General features: G+C 48.1%; 1 protein-coding gene across 9 annotated transcripts in view; it reads right to left on the reverse strand.

The window, feature by feature from the left end:
- The window catches only part of ATP9A (ATPase phospholipid transporting 9A (putative)), a 127,663-nt gene that overhangs the window by 63,516 nt on the left and 41,213 nt on the right, over positions 1-22,934 (reverse strand). For all 9 annotated transcript variants that reach the window (XM_070589472.1, XM_070589471.1, XM_070589470.1 and 6 more), the window contains exons 5-10: positions 14,559-14,617; positions 13,241-13,292; positions 11,532-11,626; positions 8,062-8,142; positions 7,200-7,275; positions 145-221 (exon numbers count right to left, since the gene is read on the reverse strand). In XM_070589472.1, the coding sequence (XP_070445573.1) occupies positions 145-221; positions 7,200-7,275; positions 8,062-8,142; positions 11,532-11,626; positions 13,241-13,292; positions 14,559-14,617 (440 nt within the window). The remainder of the gene's footprint in view (positions 1-144; positions 222-7,199; positions 7,276-8,061; positions 8,143-11,531; positions 11,627-13,240; positions 13,293-14,558; positions 14,618-22,934) is intronic.

Genomic DNA, 22,934 nt, shown 5'->3' on the forward strand with positions numbered 1-22,934 from the left:
ATGTGTAAGTCTGTATAAATGAAATAACACTGTTAAGTGTTCCTGTTTTTAAATCTGGCTCTTCACGCCATCAACAGCAACCATCAAAATACATAAGGGTAGAAAGTTCCAACAAGGAAACGCGTCCTGCGACCGCGTACACACCTTGCTTCGAGGATTCGAGGTGTTCATGACGCTCCGGAGTTCTCTGCCAGTGTACAGAACAACACCCACAACGGTACCTGAAAGGAGAAAAACAACGCACAGAAATGTTAACACCGACAGGCGGGCCTACAGACAGAGAGTCTGACCCCCAGAGGATGTCCTCTAAACCCAGCACCCACACCGGGAGAGGGTCAGGAGCATGCGCCAGGGTCACCCGATGATCCATGGCTACACTGACCGGCATGGTCGCCACCAGGCCCCTGCGGCTACCGAAATTTAAATTCAATGAAAATTAAATCAAATACAGTTCCCCATTTCACTAGCCACGTTTCCAGTGTTCAGTAGCCACCTAGGGCTAGTGGCTGCCATGTGGGACAGCAAAGATACACAGCATGTCCACAGTTGCTGGAAGTTCCCCAGGTCGGGGCCGGTCTGTGGGATCCAGCGGTCTCAGACAGCAGGGGTGGGGGAGCACCTAGGACATTCCTACTTTCATAAGCTGTTATGGAAATTTGGGAACACACTCTTCTTCTCAGAGCACTAATAAGCACTCTGCACCTGCTGAGCCTGGCTCCTTTCAGATTCTGTGTCTAACTGGAACATGTGGGGGATGTCTGTCCACATGACAATTCTTTCCTAAAAACTTTCCTGTCTCCCTCCCACGTCCCACACAATACTGAAAGCCCTCCATCCTTCTACAAGTAAAAAATATACAGAAGAGACACAAATGGCCAGCTAACATTAGAAAAGATGCTCAACCCAGTGAACAATCCAAGAAATGCCAAATAAACCACTGTCATCCCCATCACAGTAACAACCATTCAGAAAGACCGATAACATGAGAGCCAAGGGGTGGGGAAACGGACCCTGTCACGCACGCTGCAGGCCGGAGCATAAATTGGAATCTACTTGGAGAGAAAATTGGCGATATCTATCAAAAATTTACCTTCGCCTCCTCTTTTCAGTGTGTGCCAAGAAAACACTCAACACGGTGGGGAAGACAGAATAGTCAAGAAGAAAAGCAAGAAACACGGTCTCCGGAGGGTGGTAGGAGGCACTGGGATGAGAACGAGCAGGGGACAGCTGGCAGAGGCGGCAGCTGCGGGGGACTGGGCGGCAGAGGAGAGGCTCTGAGTGGAGGACGTCAGGGATGACAGCTGAAACATGAGAAGGCGCCACCCTCCAGCTCTCAGGGAGGACCCCAGGAAGACAGACAACCCGGCCTCCGCTGGAGAAAGAAAACCCCACATCTTCTCTTGGGCCGCGGTCTCGGGTACCACTGTCAGAGGGACATTCAAAGACACGAGGAGGTTCAAACACTTTTGGTGAAAGAAGCTCCCAGACTAGTGCTGGGGCTGGGGCTCCTGGACAGAGAGCCAGGGCGGGGGAGCCGCAGGCCCCAGATCAATGCCCAGGGCGTTCTCCAGCACAACGCCGGGCCCTTCCAGGGGCTCTCAGCAGATGGCAGGCCCGGGGAGCGCTCGCTCCTCAGCAGATGGCAGGCCCCTGTTGACCACAGGCCTGTCACCACAGCAGATGGTCAGGCAGTGGGAGCGGAGCCCAGGCCGAGCGAGGGGTGGCCACACGGCCACTGCACTTGCTCCCGCACAGGTGTGGCTCGGTCTTAATCCCCGATGCCCAAGGTTCAAGAGGACCCTAATCACAAGGGCCCCAATGGGGGTTCCCCGACTGGTGCCGGTCAACCTTGAACACCCCCGGAAACAGCCTTCCCCCAACATCTCCCAGCGCTCAAGACCAGAACCGTCCCCAAGAGATGCGAATCCCAGCGGCAGTCCCCAGAGAGAAGGCACAGGCCGGCAGCCCACGAGGTGTGCTGATTCGACCTGCACACCACTTTAGAAGTTTTGAATTAGTTGCCAACTTTTAAATATAGAGCATTCATATAAAAAAAAATTGAGATTTCTGGCGTTTCTTGGGAAAATCAGAAGATGGGTTGATGCCGAGTCCACGTTCCTCGCTGTGTATTCCAGCAGGTAGTGAGCACGGCCACTCTCTTTATTCAGGGTCATGCTCTCAGCTCATCACAGCCCCCACCCAGCCCAATCCACCCCTGTGAGACACCTGACAGAGCCTCTCCACCTCCCCGACCTCTGACCCCCACTTCCTATGCTGTCACCTCCGCCGTGCCCCCTTGCTCTCGCCGTTTCCTCCACCCTCACCCCCTGCAGCCGCAGACCTGGAATCCTCTCCATTCTGCCGGCCAGGGGCTCCCACAAGCCAGGCTGTCATGATCAGGGGCTTCATGAGGTCCTTCCTAACTCTCCACAACAGAGGAGTCCCGGGATCACACCTGCACTATGATGCCTTTGCTCCTTGACCACAACAAGATAAACACTGAACCCCGGAGACCGAGCGTTTGGAAACGTTTACAGCAATTAGACGCGGCTGTGATGTTCAAGCGTGTGATCACAGGACAAGTCCCACTGAAGAGGGCACAGACCAGCTGGGCATTATCTAACTCGTGTGGCAAGTGCACACGGTGTGACGTGCATGCTGGTCATGCACCGCAGAGCCTCAGATCCATCTGCCATAGATTGGTGGGGAACGGGAGTAACAAACTGGTCCCTCGCCACCGAGAGTCCCGGAACATCCAGGCCACCCCTCTGCCCCGGGGCGCCCCCATCCCTTCCCGATCATCGCCCCAGTGACTCCTCAGCCTAGCGGCACTGTGTTGGGTTACCATGGCAACTGCATCCTCTACAAATTGATGCCAACCAATGTAGCTGGACCCCCAGCACTGATTGGCAAGCTTTCTTATGTTTTAAACTTCCATCTGATAACACAGCAGAGTGACCAAGACACAAGAGTTAGATTCTAAAGGGAACATGGAAGCAAAATCTCATATGAGTAAGACTACTCTTTTTTTTTTTTTTTTAAGGATTGGCACCTGGGGTAACAACTGTTGCCAATCTTTTTTTTTTTTTTCCTGCTTTATTTCCCAAACCCCGCCCCCGGTACATAGTTGTATATCTTAGTTGTGGGTCCTTCTAGTGGTGGGACGTGGGATGCCACCTCAACGTGGCCTGACGAGCGATGCCATGTCCGTAGCAGTGGAGCGCGTGAACTTAACCACTCAGCCACAGAGCCAGCCCCCTAAGATTACTCTTGACAGCTGTTACTGGAGTTGAGCACCAGAAGGAAATGGTTTGCATTTAACTCCAAGTTTCCGTTAGAACCCAAGTGCAGTCAGATGTCTACTCAGTGAGGAGCAGAGGAAAGCGAGGCCAGCTGAGGAGGTGGTAAGTGCCCAGCTCCTCAGACTCGCTCTAACACACACCCACTGAAGGGCACGGCAGGCAGGGTCACTGGGTCACGGGACTCACTGTTCTCGCTCTCTTCCCACATCACCAGCACAAACAGGGGGCTTCGGACAAGCGAAAAAATGCATGTTTAACTGCACAATGCATTTCCCATGAGCTGTTTGAATTTTCTACCCCATCTTCATTTTGCCTTCTACTCTCCTCCTCCCAGCAGATGACATCTCTGAGGCTGTGTGACCTTAGGCAAGTTGCTTAACCTCTCTGAGACTCAATTCTTCATTCCATTAAATGTCCTCATTTAATGTTGTGAGACCAAAACAAGAAAACGGCAGCTAAACACTTTGTAAATAAAAAGCGCCTGATAAATAAAAGATTTATTATTGTTAATCTCTGAGATAAAGGCTGACAAGCCCTTTCAACCTCACTCCCTCCACCTCAGAATTCTCCATATTGTTATGGAAATCATTCTCCTTTTTACCTGTTTCAAAAGAAATTCATAGAAGCCTCTCTCATTTCCTCCCATCTCCTCTGTAACCTACATTAAATTTATAGTAAACTATAAATCCCACAAAAGTCCGGAGAAAGCATTTTCTGGCATATTACTGTAGCACTAGGAGCAATTAGCGTCTCTAGAGGGAGGTGCTCAACGAAGGTTTTCTGTATGGAGAGAAGGAAAGCAGGAAGGAGAAGAAAATCATAACCAGACATATGAGCACGTGTTTATTATTGAAATATTATTACAACAAGTGCCCAACCAAACAAATCGAGGCTGCCGGAAGTCAAGGGAGCGGGTACCCTGGGGGGGGGGGTGTGACTGGAAGGGAGCTGAGCGGAGCATCTGGGGGGCTGATAATACCCTGTTTCTTGATCTGGGTCTTGGCGCTATATAGAGGATGTGCGCACTTTCCTGTCTATGTGCCACCTCTCAATAAAAGGGAAGAAGAAAGGAGGAAAAGAAGACATGCCCTTCTGCGAGAAACGACTCGGGCGCCGCTCACACCGCTGCCTGGTAAGGAGACAGGGACGCCACAGGCAGCCCTGAACTTCCACCCTGCCCCTGCCACATGCAACACGGCGGATTCCGACCCCACCTCATTCCGACCTCCTTTAACATCTCTCTCCATTCCACCCGAAGGCACAGGATGTTCTCCACCTCACACTGTGCTTTCCCGTTTTACATCTCCATTCCCCATCAGGCCGTCCCTTTACACAGGGCCACCAACACACACTGGGCACAAGGGTCCCGAGCTTCGGTTTCAGCCAAGGAAAGACCCCTTGCTAGTTAGTTGTCCTCATTTCACTCCTTAAACCAAGATGGAGCACATATTTTAATATAAGACTATATAAACCCTCCAAGAAAACATCGGCGTATTTTTATAATTTTAGTAAAAGCAGGAAAGACGTTTCTCAACGTGTCACAAAAACCAGAAGCCACAAAGAAAAAAATCAATAGGTCTGACTACATAAAAATTTTAAACTTCTGTGCCAAAACATGAAGGAGATCAACTGGGAAACAGTAATTGCAATTAAGATCACAAACAGAAGGCTAATATTCTTATGATAGAAAGAGTTTTCAAAAATCATTTTTTTAATGAGCTCATCAACAGAAAAAACTGAGCACAGGGCATAAACTGGCAATTCACACATGTATTTAAAAATGCAAATGAACAGTACACATAAAGAAAGATGTTCAGCTTTGCAAATCATTTTTAAAAGGCAAATCAATATGTTAAATATTTATTCAACGTCTATCAGATGGGCAAAAATTAAAAGGTCAAACAGAACACGGTGTTAGCTCAGGTGCGTATAGTAAAGAAGCTTCTCAGGAGGGGGAATTAGCAGGGGGAGGTTTATCACACGAATCCAAATGTAAAGCGTGTACACCCTTTGACCTAGTGATCCTGTTTCTACGAAAATGTTGATGACATAAACATTCAGAGATTCTACTGGAAAAAACAAACAAAGCTCATCACGCACAAAAAACAGACAGACAACAAACTGTGAAAAAATATTTGTGACATGTGACAGATGACAATTTGATACTATTTTTTCTATAAAGCATTCTGACCGATTAATAAGAAAAAGAAGAACCTAAATGGAAAGGAGACAGACCAAAATAGTAACAAATATATGTAGAAAGATGTTCACCTGTATTACAACAAAAGGAATGAAAATTACAACAACAAGATACCATCCATCACCCAAAAGACTGGAGAAGAATAAATGTAATATTTTTTAACTCCTGTATATCAAATACACCATAATTTTTTTTAAACCAGATGAGGTCTATGCAGCAGAAATGAGAAACTCTTACAAATGAGTACGAAAAAGCTAAGAACCACAACAGAAAAATGACTAAAGGTCACAAAAAGTAAGGGACAGAGGAAGAAACAAAACAGACATATGCAAAGATGGCCAACCTTCCAGATAATCTAAGAAATACAAATGGAAACAAAGTACTTATTTTTCAGTCAAGTTATTAAAGATTAAAAAGAATAATTAATGACTTGTTAGTAAATGACTCGAAAGTGGAGAAAAATTGGGGGGGGGGCGGGAATAACAGTTCAGCGGGATCTGGGTGGACAAGTGGCGGGAAGGGGCAGAATGTGCAAGGGCCACTGCATGTCCTGGGGGCCGTGGCCAGGCAGGAGGCAGTGGCTCTGCAGAAGCTTAAGGACCAACTGCTCACTTCTTCAGTCATCAGGCGAACTGAGAGACATTCCAGATCATGCTGCAAATACAGGAAGGCTGAGGGAAAACAGGGCAAGAACCTCAAGGCAGAGCTAATCGCCGCCCATTTCCATTAGGTGGGTCTGAGGATGGTGACCACGGCAGCTGTGTGTAGTCTGCGTCCCCTCCCTGGTCATGGAGCATCCTGAGTGAGCATCTCTTGGACTAAAGAGCCACCGCACCAAGCAGGGGAAAATGGGTTGGTGGGAGGGAGATATGACTGAAAAGGGAAAAACATTCATTCTTCCAATAGTAAAGGCAGCAAGTTGCCAGGAGTGGAACTGTGCGTTAAAAATAGGATGTGTCATTATCTATGTAAGAAAACAGTAGCAGCTGCACAATGAGCTCTGTAAATTTGCTTTCGGAGCAAAGTGCCTGGGTTCTAGGCCCAGCTTTGCCTTTCAACTGCTGTGTGACCTTGGGCGAGTTACTTAACCTCACGGAGCCTCGGTTTCCTCATCTGAAGAGTGCGGATAATACCAGCACCCCCCTCGTGGGACCATTGGGAGGGTTAAGTGACAGGCGCAGTGCACAGGTGGGCGGCACCCCACTGACACCAACCAGCGCTTCCGCTCCCTGTCACCCCACTGTTCAAAACCAAAAGACACCACTTTCTACATCATCTTGGAGTTTTAAACAGCAAGGCTCCAACTCAGGCCTGTGGCCCTTTCCTGCGCTCTGGGGCCCCTGCACCGGCAGGACTATTCAGAGCCCTCGTGGACACAACTCGTGGCCAGAACATCCGGACTGACCCAATCTCTGGGACAGATTAGGACGTCAATCTGAAGTGGCAATTAAGGGTCATTCCCAGAGTGGACACTGCAGGAAAGTCCACAGGCCAGAGCGGCGTCTCTTCTAGACGTCTGCAAGCGTCCGAGGGTCAATGGGACGTCAGCTCAATTCCCTGGGGGTGCAGGAACAAGTGGAAAACGTCACGGGACTGGCAACCGATTTTCCCAACTGACACATGATTATTCTAATTACACAGAAGGATTGTCTTTCCTTTCCAAATTGCTAACATACCCCTCAGAAAGGGCGCCCTACCTGAAGCGATGACAGTGCCGGCCCACAGCGCGTTCTCGATGCTCAAGCTCTCGCTGATCGGAGGGTCACTGTCCTCCTGGAACACATCAAACGGACACACGTTCATCTACCAAGGTCTGGGCAGAATCCACAGGCCGCTTCCAGCCTGCTCCTCTCAAGACAGGGAGAGAGGATGACCAGCCTTTGGAAGCCCACAGCTCGGCCAGGAGCCAAAGACGAAGCTCATAAAACTATTATCTTTGGAGTTTTCATCCCCAGGGAAATACTTGAAAAACCTGGTTCATGATTTAAGCAATGCAGGCCTCTAACACTGAAGAAATGGTGAGAACTAAGATGTGGGAATTCATCCATCAGAAAAATAGATTTTTGCTGGCCAGTCTTACGACGTATAGAAAGAGAATACGAACAATTTAATTTGGGTTCTATAAATCTATCAGCCCAGATTCCTAAAACAATTTAAATGCAAATTTAATTTCTATTTGGAAAGGTTTGGAAGTGGCTTAAAAATTCTAACAGAGGTGGACAGGACTTGTATGAGTAAGAGAGGAAATGAGCTCGTCTGAGGGAGACAGAAAGAGCGCCTGCTCTCAGGCGTCACAGTCCACGGGAATTATAACAACGCTTGGCTCTGAGTTGTCGGGTAACTCAAGCTGCTCAGAGGCTGGAAGAAAACCCCAGTTGTGTTGACCTGACTGAGAATCACGATGCCAACTTTCAAGGTGGGGTCCTCACAAGGGAACCTACCCCCTCCCTCCTGGGACAGAGCTCCTTCCTGACAGAGACTTGTCCACACTTCTTCTCAGGCCAGCATCGCTCACACACACTCTAAGACGGGATTCCAGGTTAAGCTGAGCTTACTCACTCTGGTAAAAGTCCCCACGAAGTTGTGAATGTCAATATTTGGCTCTTCTGCATAGACATACGATCGAATCTGAAGAAGATCCTGTGCGACAGAGGTAACATTTGGGAGTTACAACAAAGCCAGTGAATGACTAGAGAGACGGCAGGAGGCATCCGCTGTTTTTCAAAAGCAACTGTATTTCCCAACAGAATCAACAGGCTCTCAAAATTATGGGGCAGGCGGAAAAAAGGCAAACTCTTCCAATAAGTAAGTTTAGGAATTGCTACATGCACTACCCCAAGACACGCTCAGAGACTCAACAGTGAAGACACTGCTCACCTGGCGTTTCCCACCCTGGGTGACAGAGCCCCCTCGGCTGCACTCTGGTTTACGAGATTTGTTTATGGCACTGAAAACACTCGCTCACTCGACAGAGAGCTATCGGGCACCTACTCAGTGCAAAGCCCTGGGGAGGGCACAGAGGTGAAAAAGAGAACAAGATCACCCCCAGTAGGATGGCTACTATCAAAAACCAGAAAACCCAAGTGTTGGTGAGGATGCAGAGAAGTGGAACCCTTGTGCACTGTTGGTGGGAATGTCAAACAGTGTAGTGGCCGTGGAAAACAGTATGGTGGCTCCTCAAAAGAATTAAACATAGAATTACATGCAAACAGCAATCCCACTTGCTAGGAACTGAAAGCAAGGTCTCAAGGAGGTATCTGTACAGCCATGTTCATAGCAGCATCATTCACAACAGACAACGGGTGGAAGCAACCCAAGTGTCTACGAACGGATGAAGGGATAAACAAAACGTGGTCTATCCGTACAAGAGAATACTACTCAGCCTTAAAAAGGAAGGAAATTCTGACTCGTACTACAACATGGATGAACCATGAAGATATGATGCTAATGAAATAAGCCGGTCACAAAAAGACAAATACTGTATGATTCTGCTTACACAAGGAACCTAATCAAACTCATAGAGACAGAAGAATGGTGGTGGCGAGGGGTGGGAGGGAGGAACGGGGAGCTGTCGTCAATGGGCATAGAGTTTCGGATTTGCACGATGAAGAGTTCTGGCGATGGATGGTGGCGATAGCTGCAGAGGAATGTGAAAGTAACACCCCTGAATTGACCACTTAAAAATGGTAAGATGGTAAATTATGTGCTACGTGTGTTTTACCACAATAAAAAAAAAATTGGGAAAAGCACCCCGATCAGGTGGTCAGGCAAATTCGGGCCACGACCCTACTGTGCAAGAAGGGTCTGGAGTGAAGCAGAGGCCCCGGCCGCCCCTCAGGCAGGGCCCGGGCGCCCAGGAGGCCGTGGACGCAGCTGTGCTCGCTCAGCAGCCTCTCTGCACCACAGGAAAAGGCCCAGAGACAAGCTCAAAGTGGAGAGGAGAAAATTTGCAGAACAATAAGTGCAGTACGACTCCATTGACGTGAAACCACACGCCACTGACAAGCTTGTAGCTGTCCGTGAAAACATGCGATTAGGGGGCCGGCCCCGTGGCCAAGTGGTTAAGTTCGCGCGCTGCACTTCAGTGGCCCAGGGTTTCGCCCGTTCGGATCCTGGGCGCGGACATGGCACAGCTTGTCAGGCCACGCTGAGGTGGCGTCCCACATGCCACAACTAGAAGGACCCACAACTAAAAGTATGCAACTATGTACTGGGGCTTTCGGAGAAAAAAGCAAAAAGAAAATCTTAAAAAAGAAAATCTTAAAATGTGTGATGAAGAAGACCTGGGGAGGCCACTCCCGACTGTACGGGGCCCCTGGAGGAAGAAGGTAAGATGTGAGGCAAAAGCTGTGAGCAACACTTTCCACTTTTTCCTCGAGAGCTTTCCATTCCATTTGGTTTTTTAAAAACAAGAACACATTCGCCTAGTCCTCCGGTCATCTCTGCATCTAATTCTTTTCATCCGTAACTTCGTTAAAATGCTGCTCCCCACGCAGACCCCTCCTGCCCACTAAGGCTGAGAGTTCCTGACAACAGGGATGGTGGCACCTTATCTTTCTCTGGACCCCAGTCCAGGCCTGGACCAGCACACACCGGGACGCCAACTCTGTGCTGCGGACCAGGCAGGTGTCTCCACGATTCTGGGCTCTTCCGGACTGTCTCTTAAAGAGAGTCCTTCAAATCACTGGGAGGATCAGAACCTCTCCTTTGGAGAAATCTTGCCAAGAAGTAAAACACGTCACCCAGATAAAGTCAGAATGCCGGCGCCTTCTAAGGATTCCCAGGGGCTCCCGACCACAGCTAGAAACTCGCTGCTCTAGAATCCGGGTCCAGAAATTAATGACAGTCGTGCTATTGCACCTCGTACTGGCATGAAAAATTGTGAGTACCGTGGGCATGTTTCTTGTTACCTCCCCTGAGGCTCAGAACTTTCTTCCGCCCACAGCTTCCTCCCAGAACGCAGCGAGGAGTGGCATCAGCTGGCGTGACCACAAGCCCAGGAAAGGCTGACATGTTCCACTTAACCCTTTCAGACCACTGATGGGGTGGGTCAGTCTCTGGGCATTTAAATTACATTCTGTGATCGTGTAACCTAGTCCACAGGCCACAGCGTGCCCACGAGGCTTGTGTTTCAATGTACTCTTTGGCTCTCTACCCTCCCCTTTCACTCCACAAATCATGGCATGAGCGACGTGAGGCTGGTGTGGAAATTTGGGGACCTGGGGAGCTGTGAGTGCCTGTTTGTTGCAACTACTTAGAGCAGCCCCCTGGAGAGGGCCTGTGTGCTATTTCACACCCTGTTCTCCATGCTGTTCCATGCACTGCTCTCCATGCTGTTCCATGCACTGGGTATACAGCAGTGAACACAATGGGCAGAATCCTGCTCTCAAAGATACTGCCTTGAAGTGAGTGGAGTGGAGATGCAAGGAGAGGGTGATCAGAAAATGCCTCTCAGGTAAGGAGACCTGTGCACAAAATCTGAGAGAGGTGATGGGGATGCCCAGCCAGGCAGACACCGGGTATGACTGTTTCCGGTGCAGGAAATGGCAGGGGCAAATACCGGGAGGCAGAAGCACACTGACAGAGAGGCCAGTGTGGCTGGAGCCAGTGGGCAGAGGGGAGACGGCCAGAAGCCGAGGTCAGGGCCTTAGCAGAAGGACAGATCATACAGGGCTTGCGGACGACAGGAGGGTGGGAAGATCCGTTCTCAGTGAGATGAGAAGCCTGTGGAGGTTGAGCAGAGGAATGACAGGCTCTGGCTCGCATTAAATTTTATGCATGGTACCTAGTCAAGGTTTCTTAAGATTTGAGCTTCCCTCGAAAGAGCTCCACCTCTGCACGTCGGGGTTGCACTCCACGTGGCCACATTACTTGGAACCCACAAGTGCTCAAGGGTCCCCGGGACCCCATACCACCCCACAGCCCCGCCTCACACGTGACATCCATGTGTGGCCCCGGAGGGCATCTGAGTCCGAGAGCCCCGCCATGGCACAGCGCCACCTTGTGCTTCTGCAGCGACAGCTACTCACGGCGGCAGTGGGGAGCCTCTGCGTGCAGGCCACGGGCAGTCGCAGCTTCCAGTCTGTCTCCCCGTCCAGCTGATCCGTCCGCAAGAAGCAGGACCCTACGGAAGGAAGTCGGGCACCATCTCTTCACCTGCAATTCAAGAGTTCTTCCCCGGCAGCTCTGAGCAGTGCCCGCTCTGGTCTTTGCAAAAATAACCAATCAACGGCCAACAACCAAAAGGGAAAATAAAATACCCATTTCCCTCTTCCTCCATAAGCTCTGGGGTCAGAAAACCTGGGTTCAAGTCCTCACTCCACCACTCACTCATAGCTGGGCTAGTTTCTTGATCTTGCTAAGCCTCGGTGTGTCCTGTCTGCAAAAGGGGGAGAAAGGCAGACCTCACAAGCTTGCTGTAAGGCTCCAGTGGGGTGACAGAACCCACACGGTGGCTGGCACGGGGGAACCAGCATTCAAGTCCGTTTCAGGCACCACTTACAAGCACCGAGGGCCTTATTGGGAACTAGACCTCCTGGGTTGAAGTCCAGCTCCACCACTTACTAGCTGTGTGCCCTGAGGCAGTTACCTATCATCTCTGAGCCTCGGTTTCCTCAAGAGTAAAAACGGAGATAGGAGCACCAAGCTCATGTTGTGAGGACTAAAGAGTTGATCCGCGCAAACGGCTCAGGACACGGGAAGTACTGCGTGTCCACTGCACATCTTACAGATGTCCATTTCAGACTGAGGCACAGGTCCCAGCACCGAGTCAGCTGTGTCATCAGACACAGATGTCCTAAATTCACCAACACTGCAGTCAAGACTTCTGAGAACTCTAAGGAAGAACACTTCCGATCTTTTCTTGAAGAAAGAGAAAGCCTTTCAGAGACCCTGACCCTGACGAGGACCCAAGAACCAATCTGAGGACAAAGCCGCAGTTTTTAAAAGAAGACTGTTTTAATCTAGCGCCTTCCACACCCTCTCCCAACTATTTAATATATTCTTCGTATAAAATTCCATCCATCCTTTTATTTGGTTCATGATAAAATAGGCTGCAGCAACCTCAAAGAAACATAAATGCAGATTTTTCAGAGGTTCAGAGATCTCTGATTGTGCCTGTCGGCTAGAGAAGAACAGCCTCACCTCCTCAAAACAACTGAAATAAAAAGCAAAAAGGAGATTTGAGTCAACTCACGGGCGGGAAGCCACCCAGAGAAACAAAAGCAAGGGGTAGAGCCTTGTAAGACACTCGAGTCGTCCCCTCAAGCCCAAACGGGCCATCATGACAAATATACTGACGGGTGCGGGCGGGCGTGGCCCCTCCACTCCCGAGCAAGGGCCAGAGAGGCCAGCGACCTCCCTCCCCAGTTTTTCTACTGCCCCATCTCGTGACACATCGCCCGGCGTTTTCTCAGGAGAGAGGATTCCTGCTTGCTTCTGTTTGTCAGACACACTTCCTCGTCCCGCCCCCTCCTCACGGGGAGCCCCTGTGTGACGCCCCCAGCTGTGACTCAGCATGCTCCCACCAACGGTATCTCTGGAGGGACTCAAATCTATTGACCTGCGAGCACCGAAAACATTGCTTTTTTAAAGACTGCTCTACGAAAAGAGAGGTTTTCGCTTCGCCTCCACGGCTCCACAATGATCATCTACTTCTGTTACATTTTCAAATGATTATTTTGCCAAATTACCACTGAAAGGTTAATGGTTATTTTCAAAATTGGTCCCAGATGTTTACCGTTTTTTTCTGATGTCCTCAGGAAGATCATGTCAGCAGGGACCCGCTGATTCTGTGTTATGAAAAGAAAGACTGTTACTGTGAATGGCCATGTGTGGGGTTTCTGTCCCCCGCCCCCTGGCTGGGGAGGGGAACAACCCAAACCCACGGCCTCTTTTAAGTTTCTGCCTTTGTCAAAGGCAGATTTGGGGATTTATTTTGTTTTGAATCTGCAAAATCTTGCACGCTGCTGTTACGTTCCTAATCCCCTACTGAAATCTTATCTGGAAGAGAGGGCATCTCGTTTTCTGGTGAATGCAATCATTACCTCCTGAAATTCCAGCCAGAGGAGCGGGGGCCCAAAAGCTGCCACCGCTGGCTCTCTTCCAGGCTGTCCGCTGCAACTAAAGACGCCCACACACCCCACTCACGCTTTCTGCTTCCACCAATTCTCCAGCTGGATGTCAGGTTTCGGGGGGATTTCAATAAGGAGGGCAAGAGTAAGAAGCAATAAAAGCCACTCTCCAAAAAAAGAGGGAGCCAACAGCAGCCCTCATGTAATGACGAACAGCAAAGCGCGTCACAGCACATGGGGGTCTGTGTGGCCTCTGCACTGCCACCAGCACAGCTTCACCCTCCCTCAAATCAACTGTGGGTTCTCAGATTTAATCCTTTCAAAAGAGCACAGTTCCCTCCCTACAGAAACAAGATGCAACCCTTTTCTAATCAAATGTTATTCCAAGACTCTCCCGGGCCACCCTGAAGTCCAGAACCTTCCAAATACACCCAGTAACGAGAGACAGGAGGGTCTGCTGAACAATCAAGCGTGGTATTAACAGGGCTGTTTTTAAAAATGCATTTTTCTGGCCTTTTTACTGTTCTCATATTACACTTAACCCCTGCTCCCCATAAGATGATAGAAAAGCACAATGTTTCAGTCAAAAATTATAAGCTGAGATTGCTCAAAAGGTACATGAGAAATATTTTTACATGCCTATGTAGCAAGCAGACTTCCAGGAAAGACTTTAAGTTTAAAAAAAAAAAAAAGAACCCAAAACAACCAACACATCAAACAGGAAATCAAAATTTGTACTTGTGCTTGTAAGCAGGATTTCTGGTGAACCAGCGCGCATGAACCCTGAAAAAATATTGTGTGGGTGTGTCTCATGGGAAAGAGGTTTTTCTCCCCAGGCAAAGCTGTAGCGTAGCATACCGGAGAGCACACAGTCAGTCAGTCTACAGGACACACAGATCACAGGTCAGGATCCGAGACGTGGTGGCGAGGCTTCCCCCTGACACACTCACACGGCGACCGGCACGTGATGCAAGACCCGCTCACCTTCTCAACGATGATGAGATCGCCAACTTGGATGCTGGAGCTCTTCACCTTTACGGTTCCTGCAAAGAGACGGCCCAAGATGCATCATGTCTGAATCGTGTCAGTCCCGCACGTCTTTACAGTGTCTACAAGCCTGCCACGTCGACACAGAGCACCCAGAAGCATGTGCCCCATGCCCTGGCATCACCTCCTGCCTCTGAGAAAAGCCTTTCCTGCTGCAGAGTCCATTCCAGAAACTAAGCAACCCCACTTCTCACAGCACTGGAACAACCCACATCCCTCGAGTAAGACCTTCTCTCTCAACGGCACCTTAGAAGCTTTTCTAAATCGGCACCGCTCTTCAGAGATTCATTCAGCCTCAAAAAAAATAAACAGAGAAGTGGGGAAGAAATTTAAGAGTTCGATCCATAGGGAGAAGGTCAATTCTGAATTTTCAACACCACCAAAAAGAAAGAAGCTAACCTCAAATGACTGATTCTTTTAAATTTGCAATTGTTCTAGAGTTGGTTTATATGATAATGGTCACACCGCACAACTCCTGCCGGATGCGCATCTGGCTGAACGACAACAGCCAGCATCAAACGCTAACCCTGAGCTGAGCACTGGACAGATGCGGGCGCACTGACGCTTCAGCCCCTCCTCACAACAGCGGCAGAAGCAGCTCATACTGTCTCCAGCCTTCAGACGAGGAAAGGAGGCTCTGGGACGCTCCGTCCTCCCCCAGAGTCTCACCGCGGACGGGCCAGCCCCAGGACTCGCACCCCCCACCCGACCCAGCGAGGGGGAAGAAACAGCGAGCTCACTTCAACTGGAAAAACAGTTACTGAGTCCTGTGAATTCACAGACGAAAGAGAACCCCCTGATCCAAAACACGCCTACAGTCTCCGCAGAAGCCGACATACCGGGCTAGAAGGGCCAAGACAGTCACCCGTTAGGTCCTGCGGGCCAAGAGGCAACACTCTCAATCCTCCCAACCACTGCTCCCCTAACAAGGCTAAGAGTCTTGTGTACATCTGTGCTTCACATTTTAAAATGTGCACCGGGCCATTCTAAAAAAAAGCTGGTGGGCTGAATTTGGCCCACCAGCTGTAGATGCAAACCCAGGCTGGTGAGAAAGACAGCCAGAGAGCTGCCTTAGTGTACACTAGCGTGTGGAACGAGGGAAGTGAGTCCTGTGTGCTAAGGGAGCAGAAGGGAGGGAAATCTCGCCCTCTGAGGAGGACCTAGAACGGTGCCAGCACCCAGAAAGCACTTCATTATTCATTCAACAAGCAAACGCCATTTACTGAATGCCTGCTGTATGCCAGATGCTCTAAGGGTGGGGATGCGCGGAACTACCCTTCTAGTGGAGGGAAGAAGGCAATAAACAAACAAGGAGTGAAAGGCGTGGGGTCTGGGGAGGTGTCAACAAATGTTCTACAGGAGAGTTGAGGCAGAATTAGCCAGTTGAAGGATACCAGTTATCAGTACCAGATAAAAGGAAGGAACGAGAATGAGAAAGTGGTACACATGAGCAGGACATGAGTGTGCGGCCGCAGGCTGGAACTCCCTCAGTAAGACTAGAAGCATCACGTGGAAGGCAGGGAACAGAATGAGACAAAGGTGGAAGGTCTGGTCGGGGCCAGGTGGTCCAGCAGCCTGGGAGCCAGCCCAGAGAGAAGGTGGGTCTTGACTCGGGTGATGGGTCAAATTTTCGCACAAAGAGCAACTCTGTAAAATCTTTATGTTATTGGTGTCTCAAAACAAGCCCATTTAACCTACAAACCTTCAGCCGAGAGAGAAAAGAAATGATGATGACGACTCTCAACCCTCCTCAACAGAGGGTACGCCCTCTCAGAGCGAGGATGAAAGGGGAATTCAGGGATCTGCGGCTCCCTCCACCTCCCAGTCACTCAAGAAACACCCAGCATCCACCAACCAGGATTTCCAGCTGTAGTTCCTTCAGTCTTAAAAAGAACTGAAAGACACTAATGAAATAATCTGAGAGTACAACTCTAGATTTTTGCAGTTTTTCACAATATTTTACACTTTTCACATAATTTAATGCCATGTGTCTTTTTAGCAATTTACCACCATTGAGACTTCTCAAAGCATTCCAATTATTTCCATTGAAACAACTCTAATAGGTTCCATAGGGTTTGATTTTTAACTCATTTCTGTATTTAATTGCGTCATGATAATAGGAAGTAGAATTGGTGCTAAAAGGGAAACGCATGAATGTCTTCTAGAAAGCAAGTGGCAGGACTTCCAGACTCTCCTTGATTGCATATCTCACCCTACGAAGTGAGCATTTAACCATGCCGCATTTTCATAAAACACAGCACGAAATTCACTGCAATGGCCTGAGCCCTGACTTGCTAAAGAGATGCACAGCCTGAAGCGTTCATGAAGTCAATATGTTTACAGGGCTGGGGAGCATCCACTCGTCCAGGGTCAGATCATCAGAAAGGGGAGAAGGGAGGGTCCAACGAGCAGAATTCCTTTCCTGCCTCAACGATCCTTCTTGTCCACGAGGGGGCGACAGGAAAAATACACACATGGATGCAGCTCTTGCCGGGGAGCTTCCGGAAGCATTCCTTGAAGGAAGGTCGTAAATTCAACATGGCCCTCTGTGCCCGCGAGCTTTTCCTTCACCTGAGCTTGCGTCAACTTCGCCAAACATAAATTTACACACTGCCTTTGGTGTTACGGCTAAAATTTATGCTGGTGGCCTGACTCAAACTATCACAGCTGTGTTCCCATCTTCACGACTTCGTTACAAGTTTTCTCTTAGTCTCTAACTCAAAGAAGAGCATGTGTTTCAACTCTCACTGCATTATAATTGCACATGTATATGTGTGTAGTTAGTGGAGCAGACGACACAACCAGAAGGATTATGCAGAAAGGGTTGACAGTGACTCTTTCTGGGAATGTGGGGGATTTCTCTCTTTCTCTGGCATATATACTTCCTAAATTCCTCACCGTGACTTTTTTATAATAAGCAGGAGCTGCTCCTCTAATAAGAAAAAATAACAATAAATTAAATTAGCTCAAACTTTTAAGTGAATGGGTCCAGATTTTTCCCTTCCCTAGCAGAGTCCTGATTTACGATCGGTTCATCTGAACTCTGCCTCCCTCTGTCCATCTGCTCTACCTCAACAAAAACCCCTTTAATCCACCGTGCTTGCAGAGCAGTTTCTGCCTAACCCCAGCAGGCCGATCCCCGACCCTGGCAGTCCTACTGTATCTGCCTGCCGGCCGGCAGCCTCAACTCCCTCTCAGGAGGGCGCGAGCTCACTGCCAGGGCTCAGCCACGGTGCCCTCGTCAGTATTTCAGCATTTGAGGCCATGGATCTCGACACCGCAGCTTCAACGCAGGGAGACCCTCAGACCCTCCCACTCAGCTGAGTGAACACCCAGTCCTGACTCTAAATCTGGACTTCCCGTCCATGTTGCCATTTTCTAATGATCAAAAATGTACAGATCAGGCCTGCATGCTGGACACATTATTTAGCGTGTGTCTACTCTGAATGAGAAAAGAGAAATAAAACAAGAAGAAAGAAAAGGAGAAAAAGCAGCAGGAAGAAAAGAGAAGGGAAAGCAGATACTGATATTTATACTCCAACATTGACTGTGGTTTTCCCACCAGCCAGGCACCTTGACTGGCTGTCAACAGCTGAATAAAGGGCTCCCCATCACCCCCCTTGGATGAATGACCTACTGCTGTCATCTTTAAATGCTTCATAATTTCTGCACAAGGGGCCAGCATTTTCATTTTGCGCTGGGTCCCACAAATGGCGTAGCTGGTCCTGAAGAGATGTAAAAACACTCAGTGACACCATCTTTACAAGGCGCGCAGGAAAACCCGGCCCTGATCTATGAACCAAAGTCGTGCAACTCAACTTTCCCCGCAGACACCTCTTCTCTTTTGGATCCTGTAATACCGCATCTCCAACCTCACAGCTCCAGGGTTTTTAAATACATCTGCAGAAAGTCCACAGAAGTTGGCTAAGAGATTTTTACAAAGGTTAAGTGGAAAATTCTCTGCCAGCCACATCTTAAATCATGAAATGCCTTCTATAAAATAAATTTATCCCTTTCAGCTTTCGCCACTTTGCCCAAGTCACCTCCAAGCCAGAGTTTATAATGGGGAACAAACTTCCAATTACTAGAGCTGTTTATTTCTGTAGAGATGGACCCCAGCCTTTCACAAGTAACGCTATTGAGCCCAAACCGTGCCTTTCATGGATGACAGCTTCAGAATAAGAGCAGTTTGTCTACATTGCAAGGAGAAACCAGATGTTTCCCTTGACTCGAACCCAGCAAATGACAATTCAGTCAAACTGCAGACAGCCTGCAAAAAAAAAAAAAAACCCAAAAAACACTTTTTTAAAATAAATTCTGGGGCACTGGTATGCGTGGGCCTATTTTTGGACCCAAATACCTCCAGCTATGCGTCTGCCACTCTCCATCGTCACACAGGACATCGGATGCTTTTGCGGCTCTCTAACTGCAACCTCTGTGCACTCACCCTGGTTAATGTATTACTCTTTAACTCACGCTCTAATCTGACTGTGACAGTGATGAGTTGTAAATTCTGCAGCATGTGTCCATTTCCTGGGCTTGACACTAAAACGCCTCTGCAGACCCAGCAGAGTTCATAGGTTTAAAGTTGAAATTTTCGCATTGCAAAAGAGTCGTCTGCACTCCCCAAAGCCTCAGAAAAGACTGTTACTTGAAAACAGGCAAAGGGTTGGAAAGCATTATTATAAATTCCACGGCCACTTCCTGGGGGTTTTGTTTAAAATAGTGGGAACTTAAAAAAGAAAGGCTGCAGTTTAAATGTAACAAGTTTACATCCAGCAGAGGCTTTTAAAATAAATACGCAAATGGTCCTCTATGCTTCTGGTGCCTAATAATGATGAAACCTACTGACACCCTCGGCAGGGGGCAAATACCTTTGGGGAAAGATAACAGTGAAATTTGCATGTGAGATTTCTTTTCAGGTTTTTTTTTTTTTTAATTAAACAAAAGATCAGTTCACCAATGATTTGTAATAAAGTGAAACTGAGTACTTTAAAAGAAAAAAGAACCCTATGGGTCTGAAATAACAGCTTTGCATCTGTCAGAGAATGTATGAGAAAGTGTTCTGCAAGATCTCCTTTAAATAAGACTCGTAAAAGCCGATGCTCTGAGTCAGGACCAGGGAAGCCGGGAGGGGGAATTCTTTGCTCCCTGAACTGTATTTGAGATCCTGGTAAAGAGTGTTTGCAGTACTTCGGCTCCGGTAATATCAAAAAGGCCATCACGGTAATTCTCTTTGCTAAAAAAAATTATAAAGCCTATCTAGTGCTCTCCCCTGTCTAAAGAGACTTTGTACTTTGAAAAACATAAATGGTACTTGTGTTCAGGAATACAGAGTTTCAATTTAGCTAACTAACTATTAGCTAAACAACTCTCCACTAACGACCACATCTTCCCTACACCATCCTGCTTCTCCTGATGACTCCAAAGGGCTACTACTCTTAAAAAGAAAACCACGTATGTCCTTAGACCTCAAAATGTAGTCACATTAATTGCAATCTTAAATAATGGTCCAAAGTGGATTTTGAATTAAATTGGAAAAAAACATATCACTCTTAATGGAGGTGAGATCCTTGAGGTTATTCCGTAACTGGGAAAGGATGCACACTGCAGCATAGTGGAACTATCTGGATAGAACTGGGGAAGAAGAAAAATACCAATTCGGTTTTTTACACCACGTATGTACTAAAAAGCTGAAGACAGGAGGGTTCTGTCCACTTTGCAGAGAGCTTTGGCTTATGACTTAGGGTTCGCCGTGTGCCCAGATGTCCCCAGCAGGAAAGAAGCATCAGCAATGGTGTTAATGATGCTTCTGTTTGCGCTTTCTTTCAAGGCTAATTATCCGCTTGCTTCATTGAGCCCTTGATCACAAGTTAGTCTGGGGAAACATTCCTGGTATGAAGACCCAGGAATTCTCATCTTGTGAAAACGCAAATCCAATTGCCTTCACCACCTGTGTTAATTGAGGCAGACCCCCCACTCCAGAATTAAACTTTTGGTTCAGCAAAGGCAAGTTTAAAGAGAAATGATTCATTGACTAATTCTTCTTTCCTGACCTAACCCAAATCTTTCGAGTCACAAAACTTCAGTCTTGCTGGGTCTGCTGCTACTTCGAGATCCTCTCTCCCTGGGGGTTTGGTATTTCCAGTGCCACTGAATGCCATTAATTTGGGAAGACAGCTCTATAATTAAAGCCATAAAGCTCATAAAGGTCTAAGAACCCCTCTCAAGTCTCAGATCCTGTTTAAATGGGGAGTTCACATAGGGAGAAACGGGATGCTTATTTATCTGAAAGCATTTCCCTTATGTGGCTTTCAACAGTTTATCGACCTTAGAATGAGGAGGCTAGATTGAAAGGTTTCTTTGGACTCAGAAATGTGTTTTAAAATGACTTAAACCTTGTACACCTGAAATTTACAGTGTTACAAACCAATGCGACCTCAATAAAATGAAAAATAAAATGATTTAAATCTTTTTTTTGAAGAAGATGACGACTAGCCCTGAGCTAACTACTGCCAATCCTCCTCTTTTTGCTGAGGAAAACTGGCCCTGAGCTAACATCCATGCCCATCTTCCTCTACTTTATATGTGGGACGCCTACCACAGCATGGCGTGCCAAGCTGTGCCATGTCCGCACCCGGGATCCGAATTGGCGAACCCCGGGCCACCAAGAAGCAGAACGTGTGAACTTAACCACTGCGCCACTGGGTCAGCCCCTAAAATGATTTAAATCTTAAAAGCCCTCCTGTAGCATATGCATGAAGCCTGAACACTGTGGTGATCACCGAGATGTTCTATGCGAAAGTGCTACGCTCGGCTCCTGGTACATAGTAGGTGCCTTGATTTACCGGCTAAGGTTTTACATGCAGACAAGCCTGGCCCCAGGTCACAGCCCTAGCCCTTACCTCACTACGTCATCTCAGACGTGACACTTTCCCTCTCCGAGCTTCAGTTCCTCAGAACTAGACTCGACCTTGTCCAGCACAGGTCATCTCTCTCCCTATTTTTCCTCCTGCTCTCCAATCTGAACGGCATTTTTCAAACGGCCCCAATGCTACTCTTCCCCGTGGCGTGCCCTATATACAGATTCCTGGATCAAAGAATCCGCTTGCCCAGAGTCTCAGGTCCTCACTGGCCTACATGGTCTTTTCTTCTGTTTTCCTAGGAGGGAGGAGCTCAGGAACCACAGCCTGATTTGGAAGAATAAGATGGAGCTGTGACCTGGGCTTCCGTACCCGCACTCCCAGCTATCCATGACCTATGGCCTTTAGAGGACTCTTTACCAGCGCCACTTCACGGGCATGTGACTTAGGTACTGGCACAGGGCCCAACACTCATAAGGGTCACTTCCTTGGTTGAATACTCTGCTGACACCATCTTGAAAATCTTAATTTTTGAACAAGGGCCCCACATATTCATTTGCACTGGGCCCCACAAATCATGTAGCCAGTCCTACTCTCTTCCATCCTCTAAGACTCAGGATGAAGGTCATCTCTTGTGGGGAAACAGCATCAGCTCTCCCCCTGATGGGCTCCCATAACCTCCCATCGCCCCTGCTCATACCTCCATTTATTCGCCCATCAACACTGAATGAACCCCTGCTGCAGCATCGTCGCACTGCCTTTCTTGAGCAGACATCAAATCCCAGACGCAGTGCTAAGTTCTCCCCGTGCAAGAGTCACATTTACAGCAACTCTCACAACGGAAAGAACTCTTACGGTCCCCAACTTACTGACAGGTTATGGGATCTGCCCACTCAGCAGGAAGGACGTGGAAGCTGGACTCTTGAACCCAGGCAGAGCAAAAGCTCAGACCCAGGAATGCCGTGAGGACATTCCCTATAAGGGCCACCACACTCCTGCCACTGAAGCATTATTAGTTAGGTCTTTATCTCCTTGCATGCCTGGATCCCTCACTGAACTGTGAGCCCTGAAGGCCCAGCCCCTCACGTTTATCTCTTTAATACAGAAATTCATCATAGACTTGACCATGATGGAGTCTCAAATATTCTGAAAAGAACGAATAAAAAGGTCATTTCCCTGTATACGGATAATTACATTATTAAAATAATTCAAATATTTACTAAACCATGACAATTACATTAAAAATTAATCCAATTGGTGCGTTTCGATACAACTTGAATGAAATAAAATGATCTAAAATGTTGGAAGCGGCTATCAAAAAAAACTCCCAATGGTGAGTTCCTTATTATCAGGGCTTTTAGTTCAGTTGCTTAAAATCAAATTCTTTTCTTCTCGAAGCTTGACATTTTTTTACTTTGATTAATACAATGCCTCTAAAACTTTGGCAACG

The sequence above is a fragment of the Equus przewalskii genome, chromosome 21 (assembly GCF_037783145.1).
Source record: "Equus przewalskii isolate Varuska chromosome 21, EquPr2, whole genome shotgun sequence".
NCBI classification, from domain to species: Eukaryota; Metazoa; Chordata; class Mammalia; order Perissodactyla; family Equidae; genus Equus; species Equus przewalskii.